Source organism: Sinocyclocheilus anshuiensis, unplaced genomic scaffold (assembly GCF_001515605.1).
Source record: "Sinocyclocheilus anshuiensis isolate Anshui unplaced genomic scaffold, SAMN03320099.WGS_v1.1 scaffold44, whole genome shotgun sequence".
NCBI lineage: Eukaryota > Metazoa > Chordata > Actinopteri > Cypriniformes > Cyprinidae > Sinocyclocheilus > Sinocyclocheilus anshuiensis.
This window is the reverse complement of record NW_015555746.1, coordinates 833,848-859,822: the sequence shown is the minus strand read 5'-3', so window position 1 is coordinate 859,822 and position 25,975 is coordinate 833,848. Positions and strand designations below refer to the sequence as shown.

The following is a 25,975-nucleotide window of genomic DNA, read 5'->3' as shown; positions in this document are numbered from 1 at the left end:
TCTTGTGCAGACGGAAATACCAATTTTTATTTATTAATTTTTTTTTATAACCAAAACGCTGATGAATGCTCTATTTTGATTGGTTGATAGTTTTCTAAAATTGCATGGCTATAAAGTAATTCCAGATCATGACAGCATTACTTTTCAATATCACTTCTACAATTTTTTAAGGTGATTTAAAATGGAACAAAACTAGTGGTAAAATAATGCTTTGGAATTAGTTAAAAAAAGAGGTAATAATGATCCACATAATAATAATGATAATACAATTATTATTGTTATTAATATTATTTAATAATAATTCACCGGCCCTCTTGTTAACAGTAAAGCTGTAGGGATGTATGAAGCCATCTAAGCAGACGGGGCTGCATTTAAAGCGTCTAGTCTAATTCCACTGAGCCGAAATAAATCCACCGTCTCCACAGTGGCAGTTCTTTAAATCTACACGCACTGTATTTATATCCTACAACCCACACACTGACTATAACAAGACGAGATTTGTTATTCTTCACTGTTCATGCACGGTGTCTTTTATCAAATCTGCAAAGGAATGGCATCAAGACTAGGGAGGTTAAATAATTTATCGAGACATCCATATTGGTGTGAATATTGACACGGGAGGATGGCCAAACAAACACATCTCCCTGAAGCTGATCTCCATAGACAGCGGACACGGAGATGATCCCATTAGCGCTGGCTGCAGCGGCACATGCTCAGTTATGCTTGTTGAAGGGGATCTCAGTAGGCTGTGCGTGAACACTGAGGTCATCGCCTGCGCTGAGGAAAAGATACTCCGCGCAGCCTCCATTTTGAGTAGTATGAAATAGAGGAAAGCATAGTTTTGAGCCGCCGCAGCAAACAAACTGTAAGCTCTAGCGAAACAGCCTCTGCCATGGACGACCTGTTCAGTCCGCGAAGGTTTGTTGCTTCTTTTTATTAAAGATGTGTGGTTTTGCGCGCGCCAGCGCTTTTTGCTACACCGTGAATACTTTTGCATTCTAGTGCAAACCGAGATGATTTTGAACTTGACAGCTCGTCTCGCTCGGCCACACACACGCAAAGGCCAGCTAAGAGCCTGACGAGATAAAATGGGGCAGATGTTGTGTAGATACTGTTGCTGACTGCTAAGTAAGTTACGTAATGCATGTTGAACGCGGTGCTGCTCTTACAAATTAGTTTTGTTCGTCTGTTCCGTAAATATTTGTCCAGGAAATTGTTTTAGCATAATATTTTCTTTCGCCCAAAATTATTACACAGCGAACGGTGTTTGTGCACATCGCACTGTAAGTTTAGCGTACTGATTTTGATTTGCACTGTGTTTGATTGTGCACACACAATGTAATGATTTATGTGTAAATATATGAACTGGACGTCCAAGCCTCCGTTTATATAACCTTTGGAGGGAACGGAGAAGTCGGACGCTGATTGGCTGGTTATGCTATGTAGGCGGGATTTGGATTGATCATCGCGACTGCTGATAGGCAAATCACATTTTATGATTAACACTGAAAGGAGGCGATTTAAAAGGGTGGAAAACAGGGACCTGAAACAGCTCACATGACAGGGACAGTTTTTAACTTAGCATGTTTCTTTTAAATATGGTATTTGTATTCATGTATTGTTTATTACAGGCATAATTTTTTAGTATTCACCTGTGGAATGTTGGCTGTAAGTATTGCTTCAGCCTTGAAATGTTAATGTACTGATTGATTAATGTACTTGCACAGCCATATTTCATTTAATAAATAATATTTTGTCTTTCAGGCAGCTGAACAGCACACAAGGAGAGATTCGAGTGGGACCAAGTCATCAGGTAAAATGGTTACAAAGTGTTTCCAAAAGTATTTGCAGATATGCAGTGTATTAAAGAGGTCATCGGATGCGACATGCACTTTTACAAGTTGTTTGAACTGAAATGTGTGTTGGCAGTATGTGTACACAACCACCCTATGATGATAAAAATCCACCCAGTGGTTTTTTTTTTTAATCTACTAAAATCATTTCCCCTTTCTCAAATCAAGCCGATCTCAGATGCCTGTCTGTGTGATGTCACACGGACGAAGGCCCCTCCCACGATTGTTGATTGACAGTGGTGTTTCCGCACAGACTGGACTGGTGTCTTACCTTAGACCCGCCCTGAGTGAGCTGTCATCAGTCCGCCATTGTTTCACTGCCGGAGCAGATGTAGACAAGAATGTCTCCTAAGTGATTGAAGTGTTTTGTTGTTGGATGTAATAATGAACATAGCAGTCGTCATTTACTCCCGACATCTGAATTATAGACTTTTCATTAAGACCCTAAAGAATCATATCAACTTGTGGAAAATGGGCATCCGATGACCCCTTTAAAGTTGCAGTCAGTAATTATTTTTGATAATTAAAAAAGTTTTATAAATAAAGAATGCTATATGTCACGTTTCACTAGCTTGCTCCCTTGATGCCCGCCCTCAGTGCTCTCGGCTCGCTTGCTCAACACAACGCAGCGTTACTTACAATATGCCATAATTCCAGCCAATCAGAGACGACGCTTCTAAATTATGATTGGCTGCCTTGACAACCAATCACAACATTCCTTGCTTGCATTACCACGACAGCAGAAAAGGAAAAATACAGCCTAATTCTTTTGCAGTTAACATGCATCTTTTCTTCTCCACATGTTTTTGACTGACCCACTGAGCATTTTGCTGTCCAATGGTTATGCATTAACGTTGCAATTTCTAGAATTTTATTAGTTTTGAATATTTATCATAATAATTTTTTACTTTCAGTCTGAGTTAAATCTCTTTTTTGGCTTATTTTATCTGTAAAAGAAAATCTGCTTAATAATTATGCACACCTTAATATAAGACATTTTTCACTTCCAGCCTTCATTAATAATTATATATCAATTATAAATGATTAAATACAAGATTAATAGTAGTTATTAAGATTGATGTCGTTTGGAATTGGTCAAATGTGCTTGGAAAAAAATATGATCAGAATATCAACTTGCATAATAATTATGCATGCACTGTATTTTTCCTATTCTGCTGTCGAGGTAATGCAAGGAATGTTGTGATTGGTTGTCAAGGCAGCCAATCAGAATTTAGCAGCCTCGTCTCTGATTGGCTGGAATTATGGCATATTGTAACGCTGGGTTGTGTTGAGCAAGCAAGCTGTTGGCATTTAGAGAGCACTGAGGGCAGGCATCAGGTGAGCAAGCTAGTGAAACGTTGCACTCACAAAAGAGAAGGTCTGCACACATCAAAAAACGTATTTTAAATGCAAAATTGATTTTCGTGCGCTCAAAATACTTTCTTCTTTGCGAGAGAAACATTTTCTCCACAAAACTCAGTTCGCGCTCGTGCAAAACGCACTTTTGCGTGCTCAAAACGCACTTTTGCGCGCTCAAAATATGATCTTTCGCGCACAGAATTGTGGCAGAGATGTAATCCCATATATGTCAGCATGTCTCCGGTCTGGAAGAGGCAACAGTCATGCTGAAAGTTCAAAACCACTGGTAGTAATGGGACAAATCGAAATGTTAACAATTTACTGAGTGTACCTTTTAAAGACCTTAAATACACTCGGTTATCTTATATTTTTGACCATTATATTATCATATGCAGGCCAAGCTACCTGAATTACAGCCGCCACCTGCTCATGGAACAGAGTCCGTCACAGAAAATGAGGAGCTGGTGTGGGCACCTGGGGTCAATGACTGTGACCTTCTCATGTACCTACGGGCTGCCAGGTAATGGCTGCTTGGCTGGATGCCAGTTTCTGTTCACCGTTTTACATTTATCTTCATAATCGCTTGAGGGTATGTCTAAAAAGGGATCTGAGGTGTCTGTGGATGGTGTGTGATTCAACATAATCTTCTGCATTTTTGTTCTGTGTTCTCTGAATAAACAGGAGCATGGCAGCTTTTGCAGGGATGTGTGATGGAGGTTCAACAGAGGATGGTTGTCTTGCGGCTTCCCGGGATGATACCACATTAAATGCTTTAAATACAGTCAGTGCTTGTAATTTTGCTATATTTTATCATAAAATTAATTTTAATCACTAATTCCACTGAATTCAAATTAATTCAATTTGTAGTATTTTTAAGAAAAATGTTAAAAGTTTAATTGAATATAGATTGTAATTTATGATCTTTGATGTAATTTAATTGAAAAAAACCTTACTTTTAATCTCAACTATAATTAATTTGCTGTGCAACTAGGGTATGTAATTTTATTTTGTTTTGTGCACAGCTCCATGAAAGCCAGTACGTTGCAGCCAAAGCCCTGCAGTGTCTGGTGAAGAAACCAGTTCCAAAACTCATTGAGAAGTGCTGGTCAGAAGATGAAGTGGTGAGAAACTGAATCTGTATTTTTCACTTCTATCTTGACATTTGTCACTGATATAGCCTGGTAATTTATAGTGAAATGATACTAGAACTTTTCAAAAAGTCAATATTAAGATTTCTCAATCAGTTATCATGTTCAATTACAGAAACGGTTTATCAAAGGTCTCAGACAGTATGGCAAAAACTTTTTTAAGATCCGTAAGGAGTTACTTCCCAGTAAGAAAACGGTATGGAAACCTGCCTTTTCAAATCTAATTATACATGTGTGTTAGCTTCAGTCTTTTATTTTTTTAAAACATATTTGTCATCTCAGGGTGAGCTAATCACATTCTACTACTACTGGAAGAAATCTCCTGAAGCCGTGGCGTCACGACCTCATCGGCAGCAGAGAAGGCAGCCGGTGTCTCGCAAAGTGAAAACTCGCAACGCGACAGCTGCAGCCAATGCAACATCTCGCACTTCCAGTAAGTGTGGCACTATGCACCATATGTCTGTGCATTTATTATTGCAGACTGTCAAAACATGATTGCAAATCTGATGTAGTTATAATTTAAAGGCAGTAACTCCACAAGAAGTAATGTAATTAATTTATTTGTGTTTTCTGTCTCCCTGTCTGTAGTGGAACTTAGTTCAGCAAGTGAAGATGATCTGGACAGTGAGGATAGTGAGCAGGGTGGCAAAGGTCAAGCCTGCAGTCACTGTCTGACCACTGGTAAGTTTTTCACCCTTTTCTATTTCAAATAAATGCTCAAAAATAGTAGGCCACAAAACTATTTACAACATTGATAATAAGAAGCAATGTTTTTAAGCACCAAATCAGCATATTAGAATGATTTCTGAAGGCTCATGTGACACTGAATACTGGAGTAGAATTCAGCTTTGCCGTCACAGTAATAAATAATATACTGAAATTGAAAACAGTTATTTTAAATTGTCACAATAATAGTTCTTAATTTATTTTTAATCAAAAAATGCAGCCTTGGTGATCATAACATACTTTTTTCAGAAAACCTTTGAACGGTACAATATATTAAATTACAGATGTGAAATAGGTTACAAATATCAGTTAACCATCAGCCTTTTAACTTTGCTGACTTTGTATGAGTCTTCTCTTTTAGTATGACTCACACAAATGTTTCTTTCAGACTCCAAAGACTGGCATCATGGAGGGAGAGACAATATCTTGCTTTGCTCTAGTTGCCACTCTCACTTCAGCAAGCATCGGCGCCTGCCACCTGTTCCCAAACCAGCAGATCCGCCCTACCTCTTCAAACCTGTCAAAGAAGAGGAAGAGGGAGTCAGACATGGGATGAAGACCCGTCGGAGCCGGGTGCCACCACATGTAGGTCTATCTTCCACATTAGTTGTGCTCAGGGTAATGTAAAGAGTAGTTTGCTTAATTTAGCCTTCCTTTGTCTCTACATGTAGATGTCATCACTTCGAAGTGGGCGCAACAGACCAACCGGAAGTCCCGACAGGGGCATGTCTCCCACCCTCGAGGATGTGCGATCTAATGGACAGTCCCCCAGAGCAAGTTCCACTGCTATCGCAACCAGGGCTTCCAGCACTGATATCAAGAATGGAGTGGCTGGGAAGACCAACAAGGTAGTGATAAAAAGGAACCTGCTCAGTTTAGAGTTTATAAAAAGTGCACAGCTGTGTATTCATCCTTTTTGTGTTGTTTAACCTTTTCATTTCCATTTTTTTTCTTATTAAACTTTAGAAGATAAAAGTAGAGGCATCTATAGTAAAGGGTGTGAAAAGACAGAGAGAGTCGGCAGCTCCAGATGCTGATGAGCCTGAAAGGAAAAACATGAAACGACCTAAGAATCAGGTAAGGGAAACTTCATAAAAAGTCTTAAATATAAAAAGTATTTAATGTATAAAAATATAAAGGCTTAAGTATGAAAAACTTTGCTAAGTGGTATGTTGTATTTTGGTTTATTGTTATGTTGGATATTAATTGTGCATGTTCATTTCTACCTATTTTTACATTTAGATTACATTGGCGTCATCTAATACTCACTTACTGAACACAAAAATACACTAATAATTCAATATATTATAAATGTACATATACATTTACATTATAATGCATAATACATAGCATGTACTGTATGTGTGTATACACACACACACACATATAATCTATATAATGTATGTGTGTATGTATATACGCATACGCATGAATACATACTGTACATTATAATGTTGTGACATTTAAATTACTTCTACATATATTTCTAGTGTGTTTTATTTGTAATCTAGTGTATTTCGTTATTGATCAAATTATAATTTTTTTTACAAAATAATACAGAATTTTAATATTGACCATTTATTGGCTGTAACGGATAATAATGTCTATCCATATAGTTCTGCCATGACGTCTAGATTTTAAGTAGTGTATCTCTAATCCAGGAGGGTCCTGATTCTCCATCAGAAGGTGAGGGTGAAGGCGAGAGCTCCGATAGCCGCAGCGCCAATGATGATGGCAGCAGTGACACTAAAGACATTGATCAGGACAACCGCAGTTCCTCCCCCAGCCTGGCCAGTCCCCTGCAGGCCAACGAAAGCGACTCGGACTCCCCAGCACCGCCCCCTGCACCAGGCCCAACCCCACAATCCCAGCCCCAGCAGCCTGCTGCAACCCCAACAACACATGCCCCATCTGAAACACCACCATCTCCTCAGCCCTCTCTGCCTGTATCCTCATCCGCACCTTCACCTGGAGCTTCTACCACCACCTCGAAGGCACCATCCGTAGAGGTTTCCCAGGAGGTTCCATCTCCAAACGCTTACAGAAGTGGTCCCAGGGGACCTGAAACTCCCACCGCTTATTCAAACTCCTCGTCTCAGCAGGTGCAGTGTCCAGGGCAGGGGCAGTCGTTCCCTGTGCCGCCCCATTATCAGCATAATCCAGGTCAGCTGCAGAATCCTTCATCTGGGGCAAATCAGCCACCAGGGTTTGCATCCAGACCGCTGCACCTTCAAAGAGAGAGCCCTCTTCCTCCTCTTCCCCCTACAGCAGCATCCCAAATCAAGCCCCCTCCGACCACTCCAATTCCACCTTCTCACAAGCAGCCCCCTCACCTTTCTGCACCTTCACCCCATTTCCTGCAGATCCACCCCAATCTTCCTCCACCTCCTGCTCTAAAACCACTTGCTTCCCTGCCCTCACAACACTTGCCTTGTTCCCAGCCTCCTCCATTGCATATAATTCCACAAAATCACCCCGCTCAACCTTCTGTTCTGACTCAGTCGCAGAGCCAGCAGGTCAAAGGTCATACTAGTGGTGCCCCTCCAGCTTCAGCTAGTTCTCACCCATTGCTTCCCCAAAATCGTCCTGCAACTGAGTCCACTGCTTCATTCCCTCTGTATGCTTCTCCCATCCCTGCCCATCAGCCCTCCACATCCTCCTCAGCAAGCACTCCTGTTGGACAGGCTCATATCAAAGAGGAGCCAATTGATGAGGAGGAAGAGTGCGATAGCCCGCCTCCCCCTCGCAGAAGTCCCTCTCCAGTACCGACAGTGGTTGGCATACCCAGTCACGCAAGTCAGTCAGCAAGGTATAGAGATCACATTTGTCAATACTTGAAATTTTAAATATTTATAAAATTACAAATATACAAAAAAGGTTTCCCAATGTAGTAGCCTAAAATATTTTTTATATTCTAACAAAATGCTATTCACTAAGATGCAAATAATTGTGTAATTCAGCATACAAAGTCAATTCTGTTTTGTCAATTGCAGATTCATCAAACACCTCAGCCGAGGTTACAACTCCTGCTCTCGCACAGACCTGTACTTTACCCCATTGGCCTCTTCAAAACTGGCCAAAAAACGAGAGGAAGCTGCTGAAAAATCCAGAAGAGAAGCAGAGCTGAGCGCTCGACAGGGACGAGAGAGAGAAAGAGAACGAGAGCATGAGAGGGAGAGAGAAAGAGAGCGGGAGCGAGAAAAGGAGAGAGACTCTGATAAAGCCTCTGTAAGTACATGTGGCATTTACTTTTGAGTTTGACATTTCAGAAAAAAGAAAAAAAATTATAGTTTACCCAAAAAAATGTTTTTAGTTAGTTTATTTATTTTACAATTTCTGTATTTTACAGTACTGTCATGCCAAGTACTGTAATGCAAAAAAATATATTTTTATCCTTTTACGCCTACACTGTTTCAAATTTATTTAATACAGGTTGCCAGTTACAGATCTGCTTTATCTTTAAAAAAAACTAATTTTGATAAAGATCTCTCTTTAAAGAAGTTTATAATATAAAACCTTTTTTGCTTTTTTATAAAACATTTTTTTTTTCTTCACATAGCGTGCTTCAAGCTCATCCCATGATGGCCGAATAGGTGACCACCTGCTTGCTGCCCATGTGCAACCAGGCCGTCCGTCATTCGAACCTCCTCCCCCCACCACCGTGGCTGCAGTTCCACCATATCTCGGCCCTGACACTCCAGCCCTCCGCACACTCAGCGAGTACGCCCGCCCCCACGTCATGTCGCCCACCAACCGCAACCATCCTTTCTTCATGCCAATTGGGCCGGGTGAGCACCTGCTAGCTTATCACATGCCAGGGCTGTACGCAGCAGACCCAGCCCTTCGAGAGCGAGAGCTTCGTGAACTTCGAGAGAGAGAGATCCGAGAAAGAATGAAGCCTGGATTTGAGGTGAAACCACCGGAGTTGGAGAACCTACTTCATCCATCGGCAAATCCCATGGAGCATTTCGCCCGCCATGGAGCCCTGGCTCTGCCTCATGTGGCTGGGCCTCACCCCTACGCCCAGTTTCACCCAGCCATGGAGCGCAGCATAGTGGCACCCCCTCGGCCGGAAATCAGCTACGCTGAGCGTTTGACAGCTGAACGACTCCATGCTGAAAGGATGGCCTCTGTTGCTGCTGGTGACCCTGTTGCACGGCTACAGATGCTCAATGTTACACCACACCACCACCAACACTCACATATACACTCCCATCTTCATCTGCACCAACAGGACCCTCTCAATCAAGGTCAGAACTTCAGAGATATAGGTTAACAGTTATTTAGATAAAAAAAATTGAAGAAAGTAAATGGAAATGTCAATGTTTTGGTCTTTCAGGCCAAGGGCCTCATCCTCTGGTGGACCCATTGGCTGCTGGCCCCCCTCTGGCACGATTCCCCTACCCACCTGGTGCCATCTCCAACCCCCTACTCAGTGAGTTACCCCATGAGCATGAAATGCTCCGCCACCCTCTGTTTGGTGAGTCACCAAATAGACTCCCTGTTTCACATGTAGTATTAAAGAAAGTTTAAAGTTAATTCTGAATAATTTACATTTCCAACCCGTATAGCCAGGCCTAAACGATGTCCACTGCTGAGCAGTGAAACATCCTGCCCTTTGATTAGCCATATCCCATCACTTGCATGAAGTCACTTTCTTAAAGTAAAATAAAATGTTACTCTTTCAGCAGCCAATAAGAATGTAGTACTTTCAGCTCCTTTTAACACATTTAACAATGTTTAAATCAGTTCTGTGGAATTAATATTTAAGATTAAGATTTAATATTATTTATATTTTAGTCTGTGAGATTTTTTTTTAAAGTAGTGTCTTAAGATCAAGGCTACATTTATTCGATCAAAGGTTTATTTGTTTTAAAATAACTGTTTTTAATTCTAATATATTTTAAAATGTAATTTATTCCTGTGATGGCAAAGCTGAATTTTCAGCAGCCATTACTCCAGTCTTTAGTGTCACATGATCCTTCAGAAATCATTCTAATATGCTCATTTGGTGCTCAAGAAATATTTCTTATCATTATCAATGTTGAAAACATTGCATCTTAATATTTTTTGAGGAAACTGATATATTTTTCCAGAATTCTTTGATGAATTGAAAATTAAAAGAAAAGCAATTATTTGAAATTTAAATCTTTTGTAACATTAAATGTTTTACTGTCACTTTTAATCAACTTAATGCGTCCTTGCTTAATAAAAGTAATAAATTATAAAAAAAAAAACACATACTAACCCAAACATTTTTTAAATGTATACTATACTGTCTATAATTTAATATTAATACAAACATTGAATGTCCCTCCCTCCAAATCAGTTCAAAAGTGTCTATAGATTCTGTCTGGCCTGTCTTTTGCTGATGATAATAATCATTGTGACTTTCATTACTCAAATAGCCAAAATGGCTGAAATGTACATCCTTAATGTAATGCAGTAATGTTTGTCAACCCGTTGTTACTCTATTGTTGTCTCACAAGACCATCCAGCACCTACATACACATTACAGTCCCACGGTAGGAAATAGCTCTCAGCAATTTGAGGGAAGAGTAACTGAAGTAAGATATTCTCTCTTTCTTTAATAGGAGCACCATTCCCCAGAGAGTTACCAGGACCCCTGGCTCCTATGTCGGCTGCGCATCAGTTGCAGGCGATGCAGGCACAGTCAGCAGAACTGCAGAGGCTGGCACTGGAGCAGCAGTGGCTACATGGACATGCACACTTACATAGTGCTCCTCTCCCAAGCCAAGAAGACTACTACAGGTGAACCACAGAGACCTTAACGTTCTGTTCAAGAGTGCATTTGTAAATAAGCACTTAGCAAGATGTTTTGATGAAAGATTGCAAAAATATTTGTTCTTTAAAGTAGCATGTACAGAACAAATAAAAACAAATTATTTACAATAAGACTGGGAACATAAAGTAAAAAAAGTTGTTTACCCTTTGACAGCCGTCTGAAGAAAGAGGGAGACAAGCAGTCCTGAAATGAACAAATCCTCCACTGTGGATTACAGAGTGATTCTGTGTTCAGGGTATCAGACCTTATATTTCAGAAAACCCAGCGTGGGTTTATCCCTGTTTTATAAACGTTTGACCGACTCCTTTGTGCTGTATGAAATAACTAGCCTTTTGGAGCACACTGAATTTTCTTTCCTTGCATGAACACTATTTAGAAATTTCTGTAATTTAGAAGTTTCTGTAAGAAATTAAATTCCCATGTAATGTCATTATTGTGCTAAAAGCACAATATTGTAGATTTACTAAGTATTTGAAAAGTGCTGTCCAATATCCAGAGTTTATCACAATTTAGTTTCAAAGTTTATTGAAACACTCGTTTTAAGATTGTAAATATATGTTTAAAATAATATATTAACTTGAAATTTAAAAGTTGCAATGATAGATTTGGATACAAAAACTTCATATGACTTGTGTGCAAGAAGTGCATGCTTTACATACTCTGTCCTTCCCTTTCTCTGACAGCCTCTTCATCTTTACCTCAGAGTGCTCATCAATATACAGTAAAACCCACATGTAAACTCCACAATACCTTATTCTTTCAGCAGTTTAGCTTTTTTAATTTAATAATGTAGACCAAATGCAGGCTGGGTATTAGTATGATGACTGTAGTGTTGTCTAGCTCTGCAGAACAGTTGCTTCACTGCCTTGGTCATACGATGCTGTGGAAGACTGATCAGGCCGACAGTCACCTGCTTGCAGTGTTTACTGCCATGCTTAAGGACACAATTTGATAGAGCAGGTCAGTTCCTGGGTCAACCCTACTTGGCATAGAAGTTTAGGAAGTTCATTTATAAAGAGGTACCTGCACTTAGCAATAAAATGCTCATGGCATATCTGATGGTATCTTCACTACCAGCTTCAATCCTAGCATGTGCACTTGGCCAATTAAACAACTGGGCTACTGCTGAGTAAGTTACATTTTTTATAGTCATGCTGGTTGGGAAAGAGCACAGCATTCTCACAATAAGATGAAATTCATTATAAAGTCAATAGAGAGAGAAAGAGTAATTTTGTGACGCTTTAATGCAATACAGGTGTATTGTTGTGCACTACTATTAATTGTTAAAACAACAATAGAAAACATGAAATGGAGTGCCATTGTTTTGTATGTGTTGAAGCAGACAGTTAAAGAGTGTTATCTGTTAATGATGTTATTGTGGAACTTTGATGCGTCACTTTTTTCCAAAACTGCCAAAAAGTCATTATTTTGTTCGAGTTAACGCTAAACATTTGTAGTAGCATTTTACAAAGTATATGGATATTTTTCTCATATTTGGATATAATTTCTCATTTTAGTATCCATGTCTTTATGCATACTTGTCTTCACATGCACAGTATTGTCTGGTTGCAATTACCTTACAGTTGGAATTTTTTTCAAAACTTTCATTTCAATGATAAATGCATGCTTATTACAAATGGCTTGAATCATTTTTACTCATCCATTAACACGAACTCGGATCTTTTCATTTTTTTCATCAGTACATTTTCTTTTAGTAATATATTAATTAGTTTTTTGTAAGCATAATTTTTGAGGCTGTTTTATATACATTTATCACACTGACATCAGTCTTTGCTTATGTGTGATAAAAATATTTGACATTCAGCAGCAGTCATATTTTTCTGGCACTTTCTGATACCTCCTTAACTTCCAACTATATTTTATGTGCAAATTTATATTCTTCATGAAATGTGCTCAAATCGGTTTCTTCACTGAAAAACTCTATTAACTTTTTTTTAAGCTTTGGCCGCATTATTTTTTTCTCATTTAATAGATACATCTAGAGTGATCATCATTGAAAATGTTTTTTATATGTACACTGCAAAATAGTTTACTTGTGAATTACATAAATATGTATAGAACAGCTTGAGTCCTGAATATAACTGACGCAAAACTTACCAGTTGTCATTTCTGGTCCATATCAACATAATATCTAAAGCAATATATGTCTTCTAACTGAACAAGTGTTTGTACGGGAAAAAAACTAATGTTTCCTCCTTTTGCTTTGTATGCTTTTCTTTAACAGAATTGTCCTTTGATAAGTTATTTATTGATTGAACACCTATTTTGTAACATGAATATATTAAACATGAAAATATTAGACTGTTAGTAAATATGGAATACAATCTAATATGTGTATTTACTAAAGTGTTTGTTGTGAATTTGTGCAAAATTAACGCTTTCCTGTACACTGGCCCCTTAAGCGCTAATACTAGATTTTTATGGTTCATCCTTCTTTTACGTATCGCCGCAAGTACTGGATGGCAGATATCGCGCTCACGTTTGCCAGAATAGCTGAGAAATAATAGAGGGAAAAAGGATCATGTTAATTTTGTGTGCTCATATTATCTGAATAAATTGCCTAATTTAATATGTAACAGCCTGATCATTGTCTCATTGCACAAGTGCCTCATCCTCATGCTGGTTTTACCTGCTTTCCACATGTCTGTAGATTGTGGGTTGCTTGACTTTAGTACCCAAGATGCAAAAGCAATGCAAACAAGGCACATGTCTGTTTGCTTTAATAAAAAAAGAGCACGATCTCTATCTGTAAGCAGAAGTTTGCAATGTTAGACTTGACATTTTCATATCTATTTAATCTAAAAAATAAAAAATAAATGCTCTAAGAATGTACCTGCGTCTGCGACCGTTGCCCCAACACGTATCTGATGTTCTGTCACTTGTCCAAGGGCCTGGTTCTCTAGAAAAAGCTCTTGAAGCTTTGGCTGAGCTATAGAAGAACTTGTAGTTCTCGTTCTATAACCGTAGACTGTGTCAGCTGTCCTGGGAAAACCCCAAGAGGTGGCCATCCTACACCAGGTCCTTCCCATTAAAAGTTTGGTGCGTCTCAAAGAAAGGTTTCTCCAGGTACTAGTGATAAAGCAAATGTTTGATGTTTCAGAGGGCTTTGCACACCTCATACCTCGGATTGGGGCGCTCTCGTCTTCACAATCCAACGGTATCACCTCTTCTACCTCTGGATATTCTAGGTCTTTCACCACCGAATGAGAAGAGGAATAGATAGGAACCAATGTTTTCTCATTCTTTGTTGAAACTTGAATTGAAGGAAAGAGAAAATTCCCAACTTCAAAGTCTGAGAAGAAGTCATCATAAGTCTCAGCCACAGATAAGTTCTGTGAAAAACAAAGCGAAGTGCTTCTATCTGGGATCCAACTCTGGTGTTGTTCTGCTTCGGTGTCACTTCTCAAGATTTCGAAGAGAGTCTGCAGACACTGATTGTCTAGAATATCAGAAATCGATAAAACTGGTGAAGGCGTTGATCTCCTTGTGCTACTACAATGGTCCAGTAGAAAGGCATTCATGTTCTTGTCCTCTTTAGCTATTAGAAATACAGTATGTCCTGCATCTCTGCTTCTGTCTCTGAATACAAATATAGTGAGGGATCACTCTCAGGACACAGCTTCACCATCTCATTTGATTCACTCTCTGAATCCATGCCAGACTCAAGAAACCTTTGGGTTTGCTCTTTGCCTTCAAGGGGTTCAGGGCTAGGGTTTGCACTTGCACGAAGAAGCTGTAGAAACTCTTCATCGAAATCAGAGTAAGTTGAGAATTCACAGCTTGATCGGTCTGGTTTAGTCATCCAAATGTGTGAAATAGTCTGAATCTGCTGCGTTATCTACCAGGCCATCTTCTAAACTATCATCTTTAGATTCCATCTCACCCCTATCTAGAAGATGAGCGTTGACAGTGACCACAGGGCTGCTTTCTTCTGGAATGATGCTTTCTGTTTTGTTATTGGCTGTTCTAAGTTGCAAAAAATCATTTATTGTCAGTTTTTCCATTTCATCCCAAAAGGAGGAAATGGCAAATATGGGTGGAGATGGACCTGAAGTCTTGGCACTGTTACTAGAGGATTGTGTCTCTTGGGATTCTTCTCTATTATAAGACTTTCCCAAGGGCTCTTGCTGTTCTGTTTTTTCTTCTTTAGTATCTAAAGGAGCAGTGGGTTTAGAGGCACCCAGAATACATCTGGGACTTTCCACCTCTGTGTCATTATTAAGGTGGCTTAAATGATCAGTTGTATGTTGACATTCACAGTTCATTTCTACTACGGATTTGTCATATTTATCACACACTGCGCTTTCATGATCACAGTACTGTGGCAAAGAGCCAGTGAGATCTTTAAATATGGTCTGTGGCATCTGTTTGGGGGTTAAAAGTGAATTTAGAGAGTCGGCGGGATTTTTTTCTAATTTTGCTTCTGGCATTTCTGTCATGCTTTCCTTTTTTAGACTAATAGGACAACGTTTTTTCCTCTTCACCCTCAGATGATCCAGTGTGCTAAATACATTTAATATCTTGGGTATCAAGCACATTTTGAATATTGGGTGAGTAAAAAGAAATATTTTCTTGTTCAAATTTCTCCTGCGTTATTTGTCTCTCGGTAGTTTCTTTATCTGGTTCTGTATTGTTATTTAAGGAAGAGCACTTCTCCATCACTCCGGTATTCTGTCTGAAGTTTTTAGGTTTTTTTTTTCTTCTTTTTTTTTGGACTGAGGTGGGATCCTTTACTCTCAGATGGACTGGGCTGTCATTTACAGTCACAAACCAACGTTCCTTCTCTTTTTTGGCCACTGTTGAACTGCCTGTCATTTCAGTTAACATTTCTATACCATCTATACTCTTTTCATGCTTTATTTCTTCTATAGACATTTCAGAGACTGGCGTGTTTGTGGCTTGGCTTAATTTATTCTCACCATTGTCCTTATTCTCACAATATCCTCTTAATTTCTCTAAGTTTAACTTCTCAGTCAGGTTGCTGTCTTCATATGTAGCCCCCGGTTCATTTGCTGCAGCATCGGACATCTGCTCAGCAAACCTGGTATTCTGTGGCTCTGAATTAGGACTAGGATATTCAGTAAACTCTGAATTCTCTCCTATTTGATGCTGCTTTTGTCCTTCTATGCTGTCTTCTTTACAGGGTTGGTCAGGGCTGGTCAGGGTGGGAACAGATGACACGTGGACAAAGGTTTTGTCATCGTCAGTGTCACTGAAGCCAGACTCATCTAAGGCTGCAAGCTTAGCCTGCTGAACAGAACATTCCTCACTCTCTGTACAGAAACAGTCCCAGTCCTGCTCTGCTATCAGCACACTGTGGTCTAAGTCATCCATTGCAGTTGAGCTCAAAAGGTTTGGTATGACATCTGAAAAAAAGAAAGAAACAGACAATTATATAATAATAATAATAATTTTTACCAAAATATATACACTACCATACAAAAGTTTGGTGGTAAAAATTCAATTTAATGCATCATTGCTGAATTAAAGTATTAATTTCAGCAAAAAAACCTTGAACAGTAATGTATTTTATTCAGCTGATCAGTATGCATCTTTCAATTCAGTTGTACAATTTTCATGTTTATTTTAATATAAAAACCATCATTCATGCAAAAATTTGACCAACAAGCGATGAAATTGCTACAGTTGATCTCAAAGGCATCAAAAAAAAACAAAAAAAAAAAAACATTGGACATCTAAAAATAATTTAAGAATCATAAATTATTGCATGAAACTTTCCCAAAACAAGAAAAACAGTTTAATTTCAGTCAGACTATATTTAAAATGTGGTATACATTTTTTCATGCATTTGCGTGTAAACGTAATTTAATATCTACTGTAGGCTTTTGGTTAAAAGTTAACATGAATGACAGATGCTAACATTATCACTAATAGCAACCATACAAGATTTTATTATGGTTGTGAGGATTTTTTTTTGTTTTTTTACAAAAGTTACAAAATAAAATTGTAAGACTCAATTGAAAAATCAATATTGTAAAGCAACATTGTACAGAAAACAAGTTTCAGTTGTTCAAAAGACAAAATTTCCCAATATATTTTTCAGTAGGCCATTCTAACGCAGCAGGCGAGAGCCCAAACTCCTTTTCAACAAATTAAATGAGAAATATACTTTTGTTCCAAAGTAACTCAAATTCCGAAATATTTCAAACAAAACACTGCTCAAACTGTCTCCAAAGCCCCTGTGAGGATGATCTTGGTCTGACTCAGGCCCGGTTCTTAAGCGCTATAGAAGGGTGGGCAATTTGGAGGGTGGGGAGGGGGTGGGATACAGTCTAGAAATTTAGACTGTAGATATTGCTCTTTAACTATGCAACTTATTGCAGTGTTGTTGATATATGTACACTGAAAAAAGTGCAATATCCTGCTTTCGTGGGCAGCCTATAGCGAACCATAGAATATCATTAACTTTCGCAACAAAATAAACTTTTTTTTTATTTACTGAATAGTAAAAAACGGCCCTTTTTTCTCTTTCTCTGGATCATTGTTTCTACACTGGTGATTCTTTTAACCAAGTTTTTTTTATATATATATACCAAACAAGGCCATAATAATGTCTACTCTAGAACATTGGGGGGACCAATTGTTTTGAGGAAAATAAAGACCAGACCTCTATGGTACTGGTATTTATTTAAAGGAACTAAATAAATATAGGATTTCAACTGATTTAGGGGAATCAATTAAAAGAAGAAAAAAGAACAGTAAAAGAACAAGAATAAGATTTTTTGCAAAGTAATCAATCTCAACTGCAAATAATATATTTATTTTAAAATATGCACCATTCAATTTTATTTGTATTCCTAATATTTTGAAAACGCAAAACAGAAAAACGCTATTGTCGTCACATTCAATTAACTTAGACCATGGCTATGAATTACATGAATCACAAATGACAGGCCTACATTCAATGCAATTCACTGGATATTGTTGGTCGTTTATGTCATTGTTAAACAATTGTAAAATACCATAGACTGTAAAAATCATACACGTTTATCTACTTCTTCCTTCACCGAAGCGCCGCGGTGAAATGCGCGATCGATTTCTGTGAACAGTAAGGCCCGCCTTCTTTGATTTGATTGGTCATCTCGATCATCTTGCCATCGATGAGCGCTGTTAGACGGCTGGAGCTGAGGCAGACCAGAAAATGTAGATTTTAAAACGTCTTAAAATGTAACAGTTTTTACTTTTATCCTATGAAAATTCTGAAAGAAAACGCTTTGTGAGCTGACTGTTGCTTTATAGTAACGAACGCAACTTTCATCGCACAAGCTCTTATTTCAGTGTCGTTGTTTCTAACATTGTGGTCTTAAACAGGCAGTTTGTTTCTTACATTCAATTTAACAGCATTAACAGCAAGTCAAAATGGGTAAGTTTTCAACTGAACTGTATACATGCATTTTAAACGCTTACTTTGTTCTTGCCCCGTCCATAAACGAGGTTTTTTAGAAACATAATTCAACTGCTCAGGTAATTTCAGTGGTTTGTTGAAAACGACGCGTTTGAGAGAGGCGGGGCATAGAGGACCTACAATAATGTACAGTATTTGAAAAATAATGTGTTTTTTGAACATTAAATCATGTCAACATATTCTGTTACACCAAATACACAAAATAATGATCTTTAAAATAGCATCATATGACCCCTTTAAACTCCCGTAATTCGCACACTGACAGCGCGCAAATATTTCTGCCCGTTTTCACTCGTTGAAAGCTTCTGCTATTCCACAACAGACTGAAGCCTCCGCGTGAATGTAGCGCGCCTTTGCTTTCAGCTAAAAGAAAAATGATGCATTTTCTGGTGTTTTATGATTGTTGGGCAGTCTTCAGCTCTTAAGCATCTCAAAATACAGTCCGCTTCAGATTGCTTTTAATTACTGCATAAAAAGTTTAACGCAATCTTTACCCATAGGTCTATATGGGTGGGCTCAGTGTAGTGCCGAAATTTGCACCCTGCCAGCTTCAACGAGGGTGTGCATAATCTGGTAGGGGTGCAGAATTCGGCACAACACCGGCCCCAACTCACTGCAAGGTGATTTGTGTATTGAAAGATGTCAGTGAGAGGAAATAGCCCCACATAAAACACAGCAGCATGATGTGCTGTTTGGGTGATTTGCCTTTTGCAAATATTTTGCATGGTCCAATTGCTTAGACATGACATAGATGTGTCTCTTGATGCCAAGAATGACAATCATGATTTACAACTTTTTAGTGGTAAACAGTGTTATCTTATCTAGTTTGTGGGGCGTTTTCTTGCAAACACACGTGGAGATTCATATAGTATTAGGATAATGCATTCAGTTATAGGCTCATTTTAATTTTTTCTTTCCCAGGAACATCATAACTGTTTTGCAATTATTATTCAGTTCAGCCATCTTAAAACACAAACTGAGTCTTTAGTTCTTTATTAGCTTATGAATATTAATGATACCCTGTGCATGATGTCCTTTTTCATTGCTTACATGGTTAAGTTCATTTGGTATAGTAGCACTAGTACACACACACAGCACAGGCCAATGGAAAATATTTCCACAAAGTTCTAGCTCCGCAAACTCTGCATCTAGTCAGCTTCCATTAAAAATCTTTTCAACATCTCATTTCTTTTATGTTTTTCCTACCTTTAGTCGTTAGTTATGCTTTCGAAACACTTCAATGTTGATCCGACACTGGCATGGTACACCTACAAAAAACCCACTGCCCTTGCGTGTGGGAGAGAGGGGCCCTACATCCAGGTCTGTTATAAATAGAGCTATGTGTCTGATCACATGGAAGTGTGCATGTGTCTTGCATTCTCAGAGGGGCACTCCATTTCACATTTATAAATAGGGTTTCTCTGGGGAGATGGTACGAATCTGTCAATGATTAGCTAGGCTGCTATTCAAAAAAGGGTTAAATCCTTGAACAACATGCTGGACGGAAAATCCTTAGCTTTTATGGTTTTCAGGAAGTAACACTGTGAAAACAAGTTAGGATCAATCACCACTTATCTATGGTAATAAAAGTCTGACAGTGTTATATAGTGTCATTAAATATTACTGTAAATATATTAGAAGAATATTTCTAGTATATTATTTAGTTAAAAAAAAAAAGAGAAATTTACAAAAAAAACAGCAAAAATATCTTAGTGGAAAAAAAATACTAAAATGCATTTGCTAAGTATACTACAAATACATTTAAATATTTATTTTTTGTAGAGATTATTTCTTTTTATGGGGTGCCAACTTCACGGAGGTTCCCAATGCTTTAGGAAACGCAGCCCAGAACGATCCGTTGATGAGTCGGACTGAACAATGGACGATTTGTAACCAATGAGTTAGCTAGTATAAAACATTTGGAGTGAACAGTGGTTTTGATGAATAAGGTGAAATAAGGTGAAAAGAAAATTAGTCGAATAGCAGAATGTTACAAAATACTGGAAATATGTTTACAAATTGATTGTGTGGCAGTTTTATTAACACGCATAAAAACTTGACTCAACAAGGATGAATCTCATATTTTTTTTATGTGCTTAATAAAAATACAGTACAATTGTATTTTTGGTATACTAAACTGGTCTACTTCAAGTGTGCTAAATAAACTAATTTCATGCTTAATGCACTTAAATTGTGCAGAAGTAGTGCTGAGGTCCAACTAAAGATATACTATGTGATTGTGCTAAAGTAGAACTATTGCAAGTACTGTATACTTCAGGTACACTTTTAAATATCTTGCATTTAAAGACTGATATTATACAGAAATCATACAATCCTTATTAATAGTGATATTAAAACCCATTTTAGGCATAATATTAATAAATGTGCATTGTGCAATAAAGAAATACTCAAAATAAAGTTTAATTATAATTTTATAATAGTAAATCTTAAGTGATATGACAATAAATGTTAATGGATTTGAAGTATACTATTTCATATATATTTTAAATAAATAATGGAATAGTTTTAGGAAATAATTATTTTGCAATAAAAATATGTTCATTTAGGCATTGTGCAATAAAGAAATACTCAAAATAAAGTTTAATTATAATTTTATAATAGTAAATCTTAAGTGATATGACAATAAATGTTAATGGATTTGAAGTATACTATTTGATATATATTTTAAATAAATAATGGAATAGTTTTAGGAAATAATTATTTAGCAATAAAAATATGTTCATTTAGTGAAAATATACATAAACAGATATAGTGAGAAATTTGATACATTTGATTAAAATATTTTTTATATTTTACAAAATAAATTTTCCTGTTAATACAACCATTTTAAAAACTCATTAGTCAATATACATGCTTAATTAATTAAAAAATATATTTTGCAAATAAACACAATAAATTGTAGGCTTATTATTTTGGTTCCAGCCAAAGCAATCAAACCTGCAAGCAGGATCCTATTAAAAAGTGTCAATTATAAAAACTTTTACCCTGGTGTTTATTTTGTTCATCTGTTTTAAACACAGAAAATAATTTTAAATATTTACAGTGGCATTTAGGAAGTATGTGATATGACAATGAAATTTCGTGCAAAAAATTGTAAAAGTTTAAATGAGAAAGTAGAACTTTAACCAAAACAGGTTTCCTGTCGTATGAAGCTGTAAAGGTTGTGGCTGCGGTTTCAGCTTATCAGTCATGCTTTTAGACTGTAGCCCATACAACCTGAATGTCATTTGCAATTCATGAAATTTAAACTGTTTCCAGGTTTGAATAAAAACTTCTTGTGTCCACCTGTGTGTCTTAGGTACCGACTGTAGGTCTGGGAGAATTGAGTATAGCTGGTGATCGTCCGAAGCATTGTGACATGGAGCTTGAGATGATAAAGCACTGGAGGGGCCACAATATAACGAATAAGACCACAAGAAGCACTATGATGAAGACCACAAGCCTCTTCCAGTTTCCATAAAAACCCAAGAATCGCAGCAGCCTGTGTCCACTGCCCTCTCTTCTCTCCTCTATTCTTGGCGTCTCCTCTGGTTTATGCTCCCCGATGTCAATGCAGACACAGTTGGGTATCATAGGGTTTGAGTAGCACAGCCTCTTTCCATCTAGAAAAACATTCTCCACTTGTTGCTGGTCGCTTGGAAGTTGGCCCAAAACTTCCTGGCTGGTGGCCAGATCTGGAGGACCGTGCTCAGGCACGGATGTTGGCTGCCGACAAAGAGGGCAGGTGATCTGGGTACCCTCCTGCTCTGGTGAAATAGTCACAAAGCGAGACAGACATTCCAGACAGAAGGTATGGGTACATTCGAGAAGCTTCGGTGTCTTGAATGTGTTGTCGTATGTGCAAAAGCAGATTGAACACTCCGGACCGGCATCCCAGGCATTGTCCTGGTCATCACCGGAGACCAGTGTCTTATGTTGGTGCCGTATTGAATTGGTACATGATGCTGTAGATACTTCCGGTTCCTCCATCCTGTTGTGTGGTCAGAAGAAAATCTGAAATACAAAATGAATTGTAACTGAATGAATGAGAAAAGAGCAAAATCCTTTTTGAATTTTATAATCCCAAATGGTCACATGGACAGCTAGCAGTATCTGACATAGCAAATAACAACCACATGAAAGTGTGGTTGCTATGGGCATCATTAATGCCATGCATATGATATATATATATATATGAAGGTGATGCTGAGACAGAACATATGCAAATATCTAAAAAAATCATGAAAGGAATATTTTTTAATACTGTTTCAGACAAGGACTGATGAACAGGTATATGTGATGCTGATTAAAATGTAAAACACTTACTTGTTTTTACATTTTTTGTACTGTGACTAGACAAGTAGCCTATACACATCTCCAATTTGGATCAAAGGAATTGCCCCAACAAATGCTAATATTAACAGTTGCTAAATTTGCAGTTGATTCACATTAGCTCAACAAACACATGGTTAAACTGCTGATCCAACAAACTTCAACAGACAAATGTTTTTTTATTTGTTTGTTGGGGCAGTGTGAACCGGAAAAAAAAGAGAAAAAAGTATTACCTTAAAAGAGGAATACAGTATTCTTTTTATCTTGTTGATGATTTCTTCTTCTTCGCGTAGATGGGTTCAAAATAAAGGCTGAAAAATTTGAAAAGGTCTTCAAAAATTTGAAGGTCTTTCTCCAGACCTGTCTGTCTTGGTCTTCCGGTAAAGTGTAACTGCGTTCACCTACTCTTTACAAGTTTGAATTATACTTCTGAGCTGTGACTCAAATGAGTTAAACTATAAATCATTACCTTGTTCTCCCTCTCTCTCTCAGATCCTCAACCCCTCCTTCACACATACACCGTCTGACACACGTACCTGTGCAAATTATGGAAAAGCAGGAGGGATGACAAAGAGAGGGAAGAAGGAACTGGTTTTCCGACAAGATTAGGTTACGCTTTGTCATTGTATACCCTAGTTAACGTAAGAATGACAAAGCATAGCAAATAATGTTTTACACAACTTTTAAAGCACATTCATTCACAGCATTGTGAATTATTCAGATTTTAATAGTTTAATCAAGTTACAGAAGGCAGGCGCTGCAACTGAATATTTTTTCACACATAAAAATGCATGTATTTTTTAAAGTAATAGTTCACCCAAAAATGAAAATCATTGTTTGCAGATCCTCAAGTTCCAAACTGGTATGAGTTTCTTTCTTCTGTTGAGCAATATATTTTGAAGAATGATGGTAACCAAACAGTTGACGGTAGCCATTCCCTAAAAAAGTAATATATTTAAAATACATTTATTTCATACTAAGTATAGTTAAAATCTATTTTTTTACAGACATATCGCTCAAGACTTACTGATATGAAAATTACAATTAAATTTTATTTGGAGTACTAATTGTGCTCAACGCACATTTCTTAATATTAAACCTACAATTTTAATGTCACTATTGATGAGGATTGTATGATCTTTAAATAATATCTTTATTATGCAAGATATTTGAAGTGTACCTGAAGTATACTTGCAATAGTTCCTCTTTAGCACAGTCAAATATACTTAAGTAAATCTTTAGCTGGACTTCAGCTTTACTTCTGCACAATTAAAATTCATAAAGTACAAAATTAGATGTTCCAATTTAGCAGACTTTAAGTATACTAAAAGTACAAGTGCAGGGTATTTTTTATTAAGCACATAAATATGTAAATGTATTTATAGTATACATAGCGTGAAATAGACGTATTTCAAATACATTTTAGTATATTTATTTTTCACTAGGGTTGACTTCCACATTGTGGAAAAAATTCGGTTTGGTTATCAATATTCTTCAAAATTCTGCCCAGACGATAACGCGGAGCCATATAGTTAATATTAGTATTAACTAATTTTAAAATGTCTTCTTTTGTGTTCTATAACACTAAGAAACTCATGCAGGTTTGTGTGAGTAAATGATGACACTAGTTTCATTTTTGGTGAACTGTCCCTTTAACGAAAGGGGATCTTCTAAAAAAATGTTGTTGACAAACTACAACAGTCTGCATGGTAATTGTTATTCATCTGGTTCCACAAAAACAATGCTTATGGGAACTGATAAGACATTGCATGTGCATAAAAAACCATAATGCTAAAGAAATCGGCCACAAATCAACAATAAGTCACATGACTGTTGATTGAATATATTGGTGATAAGCAGCCAGGTATAAGGAAAATGGTTGGGATATGTTTACATGTGCAACAACAGTCACGTTTTGTTTTTTGTTTTTTTCACTGAGGGTGTGTGCAGTAACTTGTGTTCCCTTTCGATACTACACTCGTACTGCGTCTGCTAGACACATATGGGAAAAAAGCCTTTTTCTCCTGAACTGAAGCCTTTTAATTCACGCAGTGAAACTGCACGGCCATTGGTTCGTGCAGTGTATTAAAAACGAACCAATGGCTAGGCAGCGGAGCTGCATGAGCTTATGGCGACGAAGCCGTAATATAGTTATATAGCATCTGGCTATATAAGCGGGCTTTCGCCACAGGATTCTCAGATTTCTTCTCCTTCAGCGACGACTCTAGCTGATCCGAAGCCGCTTGCCGTTGACACGCCTTCGCAGCTGGAATCGACACCCTCATACTTCCGATTTGACAGAGGTGTTGTCAGAGCTCTGAGAATCTATATTGAACGTTCCGCCCCTTATAGGCGGTCGGAACAACTCTTTGTCATAACCGCACCCCGCACCAAAGGGCTTCTGGCTAAGAAGCAAAGACTCTCTAGATGGATAGTAGACTCCACCTCGCTAGCGTACTCTTCTTTGGGCCTCCAATGCCCCATTGGAGTACGGGCCCACTCGACTAGAGGCATCGCCTCGTCTTGGGCATGGTCCAGTGGTGTGTCCATTGCGGATATTTGTGAGGCAGCCGGCTGGGCCTCACCGTCCACATTCGCAAGGTTGGCCTTGCAGGCCAGGGTCCTTTCCGCTTGAAGTGACATGCTCTGCGTAAACAGATCTGGCAGAGAGCCCTTGGCCGTATCACGCTCAAGTTTTCTGGCATTGTTTCACCTGTTAGCTCTTGACCCCTGGGTGTCTAAGTTACAGGAGTACTCTGGAACGATTAACCAGCCCGTCTTAGCCTTGGGTTGTTGTTAACTTCTCTATGAGCATTGGTTGCTTATGGAAGTTTTATACCCTTAGTCGTTCCACTACATTAGCACGGCGTGATTGTACTGTGTTCCCATATGCATCTAGCAGACGCAGTACGAGTGTAGTATCAAAAGGGAACTTACTCGGTTACTAACGTAACCTCGGTTCCCTGAAATACGGGAACGAGTACTGCGTTGCTAGCCGTGCTATGTAGCTGCACGACTCAGTCGTCGCTTCAGTCGAAGTAACCTGAGAATCCTGTGGCGAACGCCCGCTTATATAGCCAGATATAGCCATTCTGGCAGGCTTTGGCGGGCTTCGTCGCCATAGGCTCGTGCAGCTCCGCTGCCTAGCCATTGGTTCGTTTTTAATACACTGCACGAACCAATGGCCGTGCAGTTTCACTGCGTGAATGAAAAGGCTTCAGTTCAGGAGAAAAAGGCTTTTTCCCATATGCGTCTAGCAGACGCAGTACTCGTTCCCCTATCTCAGGGAACCGAGGTTACGTTA

General features: G+C 38.2%; 2 protein-coding genes, 1 long non-coding RNA gene and 1 pseudogene across 5 annotated transcripts; 1 reads left to right on the top strand and 3 right to left on the bottom strand.

Moving 5' to 3' along the window:
• The first annotated feature begins 569 nt into the window (after window positions 1-569).
• LOC107673527 (arginine-glutamic acid dipeptide repeats protein-like) lies at window positions 570-21,674 on the top strand. 3 transcript variants are annotated; one of them, XM_016467141.1, is made up of 18 exons: window positions 571-918; window positions 1,765-1,813; window positions 3,608-3,732; window positions 3,894-3,993; window positions 4,235-4,333; window positions 4,476-4,556; window positions 4,643-4,793; window positions 4,949-5,041; window positions 5,475-5,671; window positions 5,758-5,934; window positions 6,053-6,163; window positions 6,748-7,895; window positions 8,080-8,314; window positions 8,646-9,336; window positions 9,426-9,566; window positions 10,681-10,858; window positions 11,046-11,127; window positions 21,659-21,674. In XM_016467141.1, the coding sequence occupies exons 1-17, from the start codon at window positions 893-895 to the stop codon at window positions 11,077-11,079; spliced, it is 3,636 nt and encodes a 1,211-aa protein (XP_016322627.1). In that variant the 5' UTR covers window positions 571-892; the 3' UTR covers window positions 11,080-11,127; window positions 21,659-21,674. The 3 variants fall into 3 exon arrangements, with proteins under 3 accessions (XP_016322628.1, XP_016322627.1, XP_016322626.1); XM_016467142.1 differs by lacking the exon at window positions 21,659-21,674 and having other exon boundaries at window positions 570-918; window positions 9,426-9,521; window positions 11,046-13,482; XM_016467140.1 differs by lacking the exon at window positions 21,659-21,674 and having other exon boundaries at window positions 11,046-13,482.
• LOC107673529 (uncharacterized) lies at window positions 12,419-17,608 on the bottom strand. The gene is made up of 3 exons (XR_001632410.1): window positions 17,537-17,608; window positions 13,304-13,309; window positions 12,419-12,429 (listed from the first exon to the last, which is right to left on the bottom strand). It is a non-coding gene; the product is annotated as an uncharacterized LOC107673529 (long non-coding RNA).
• Window positions 13,130-19,618, bottom strand: LOC107673528 (uncharacterized; annotated as a pseudogene).
• Window positions 21,655-23,064, bottom strand: LOC107673448 (RING finger protein 223-like). Its single transcript, XM_016467047.1, has 2 exons — window positions 22,905-23,064; window positions 21,655-22,353 (listed from the first exon to the last, which is right to left on the bottom strand). The coding sequence occupies exon 2, from the start codon at window positions 22,327-22,329 to the stop codon at window positions 21,655-21,657; it is 675 nt and encodes a 224-aa protein (XP_016322533.1). The 5' UTR covers window positions 22,330-22,353; window positions 22,905-23,064.
• Between the last annotated feature and the right edge of the window lie 2,911 nt (window positions 23,065-25,975).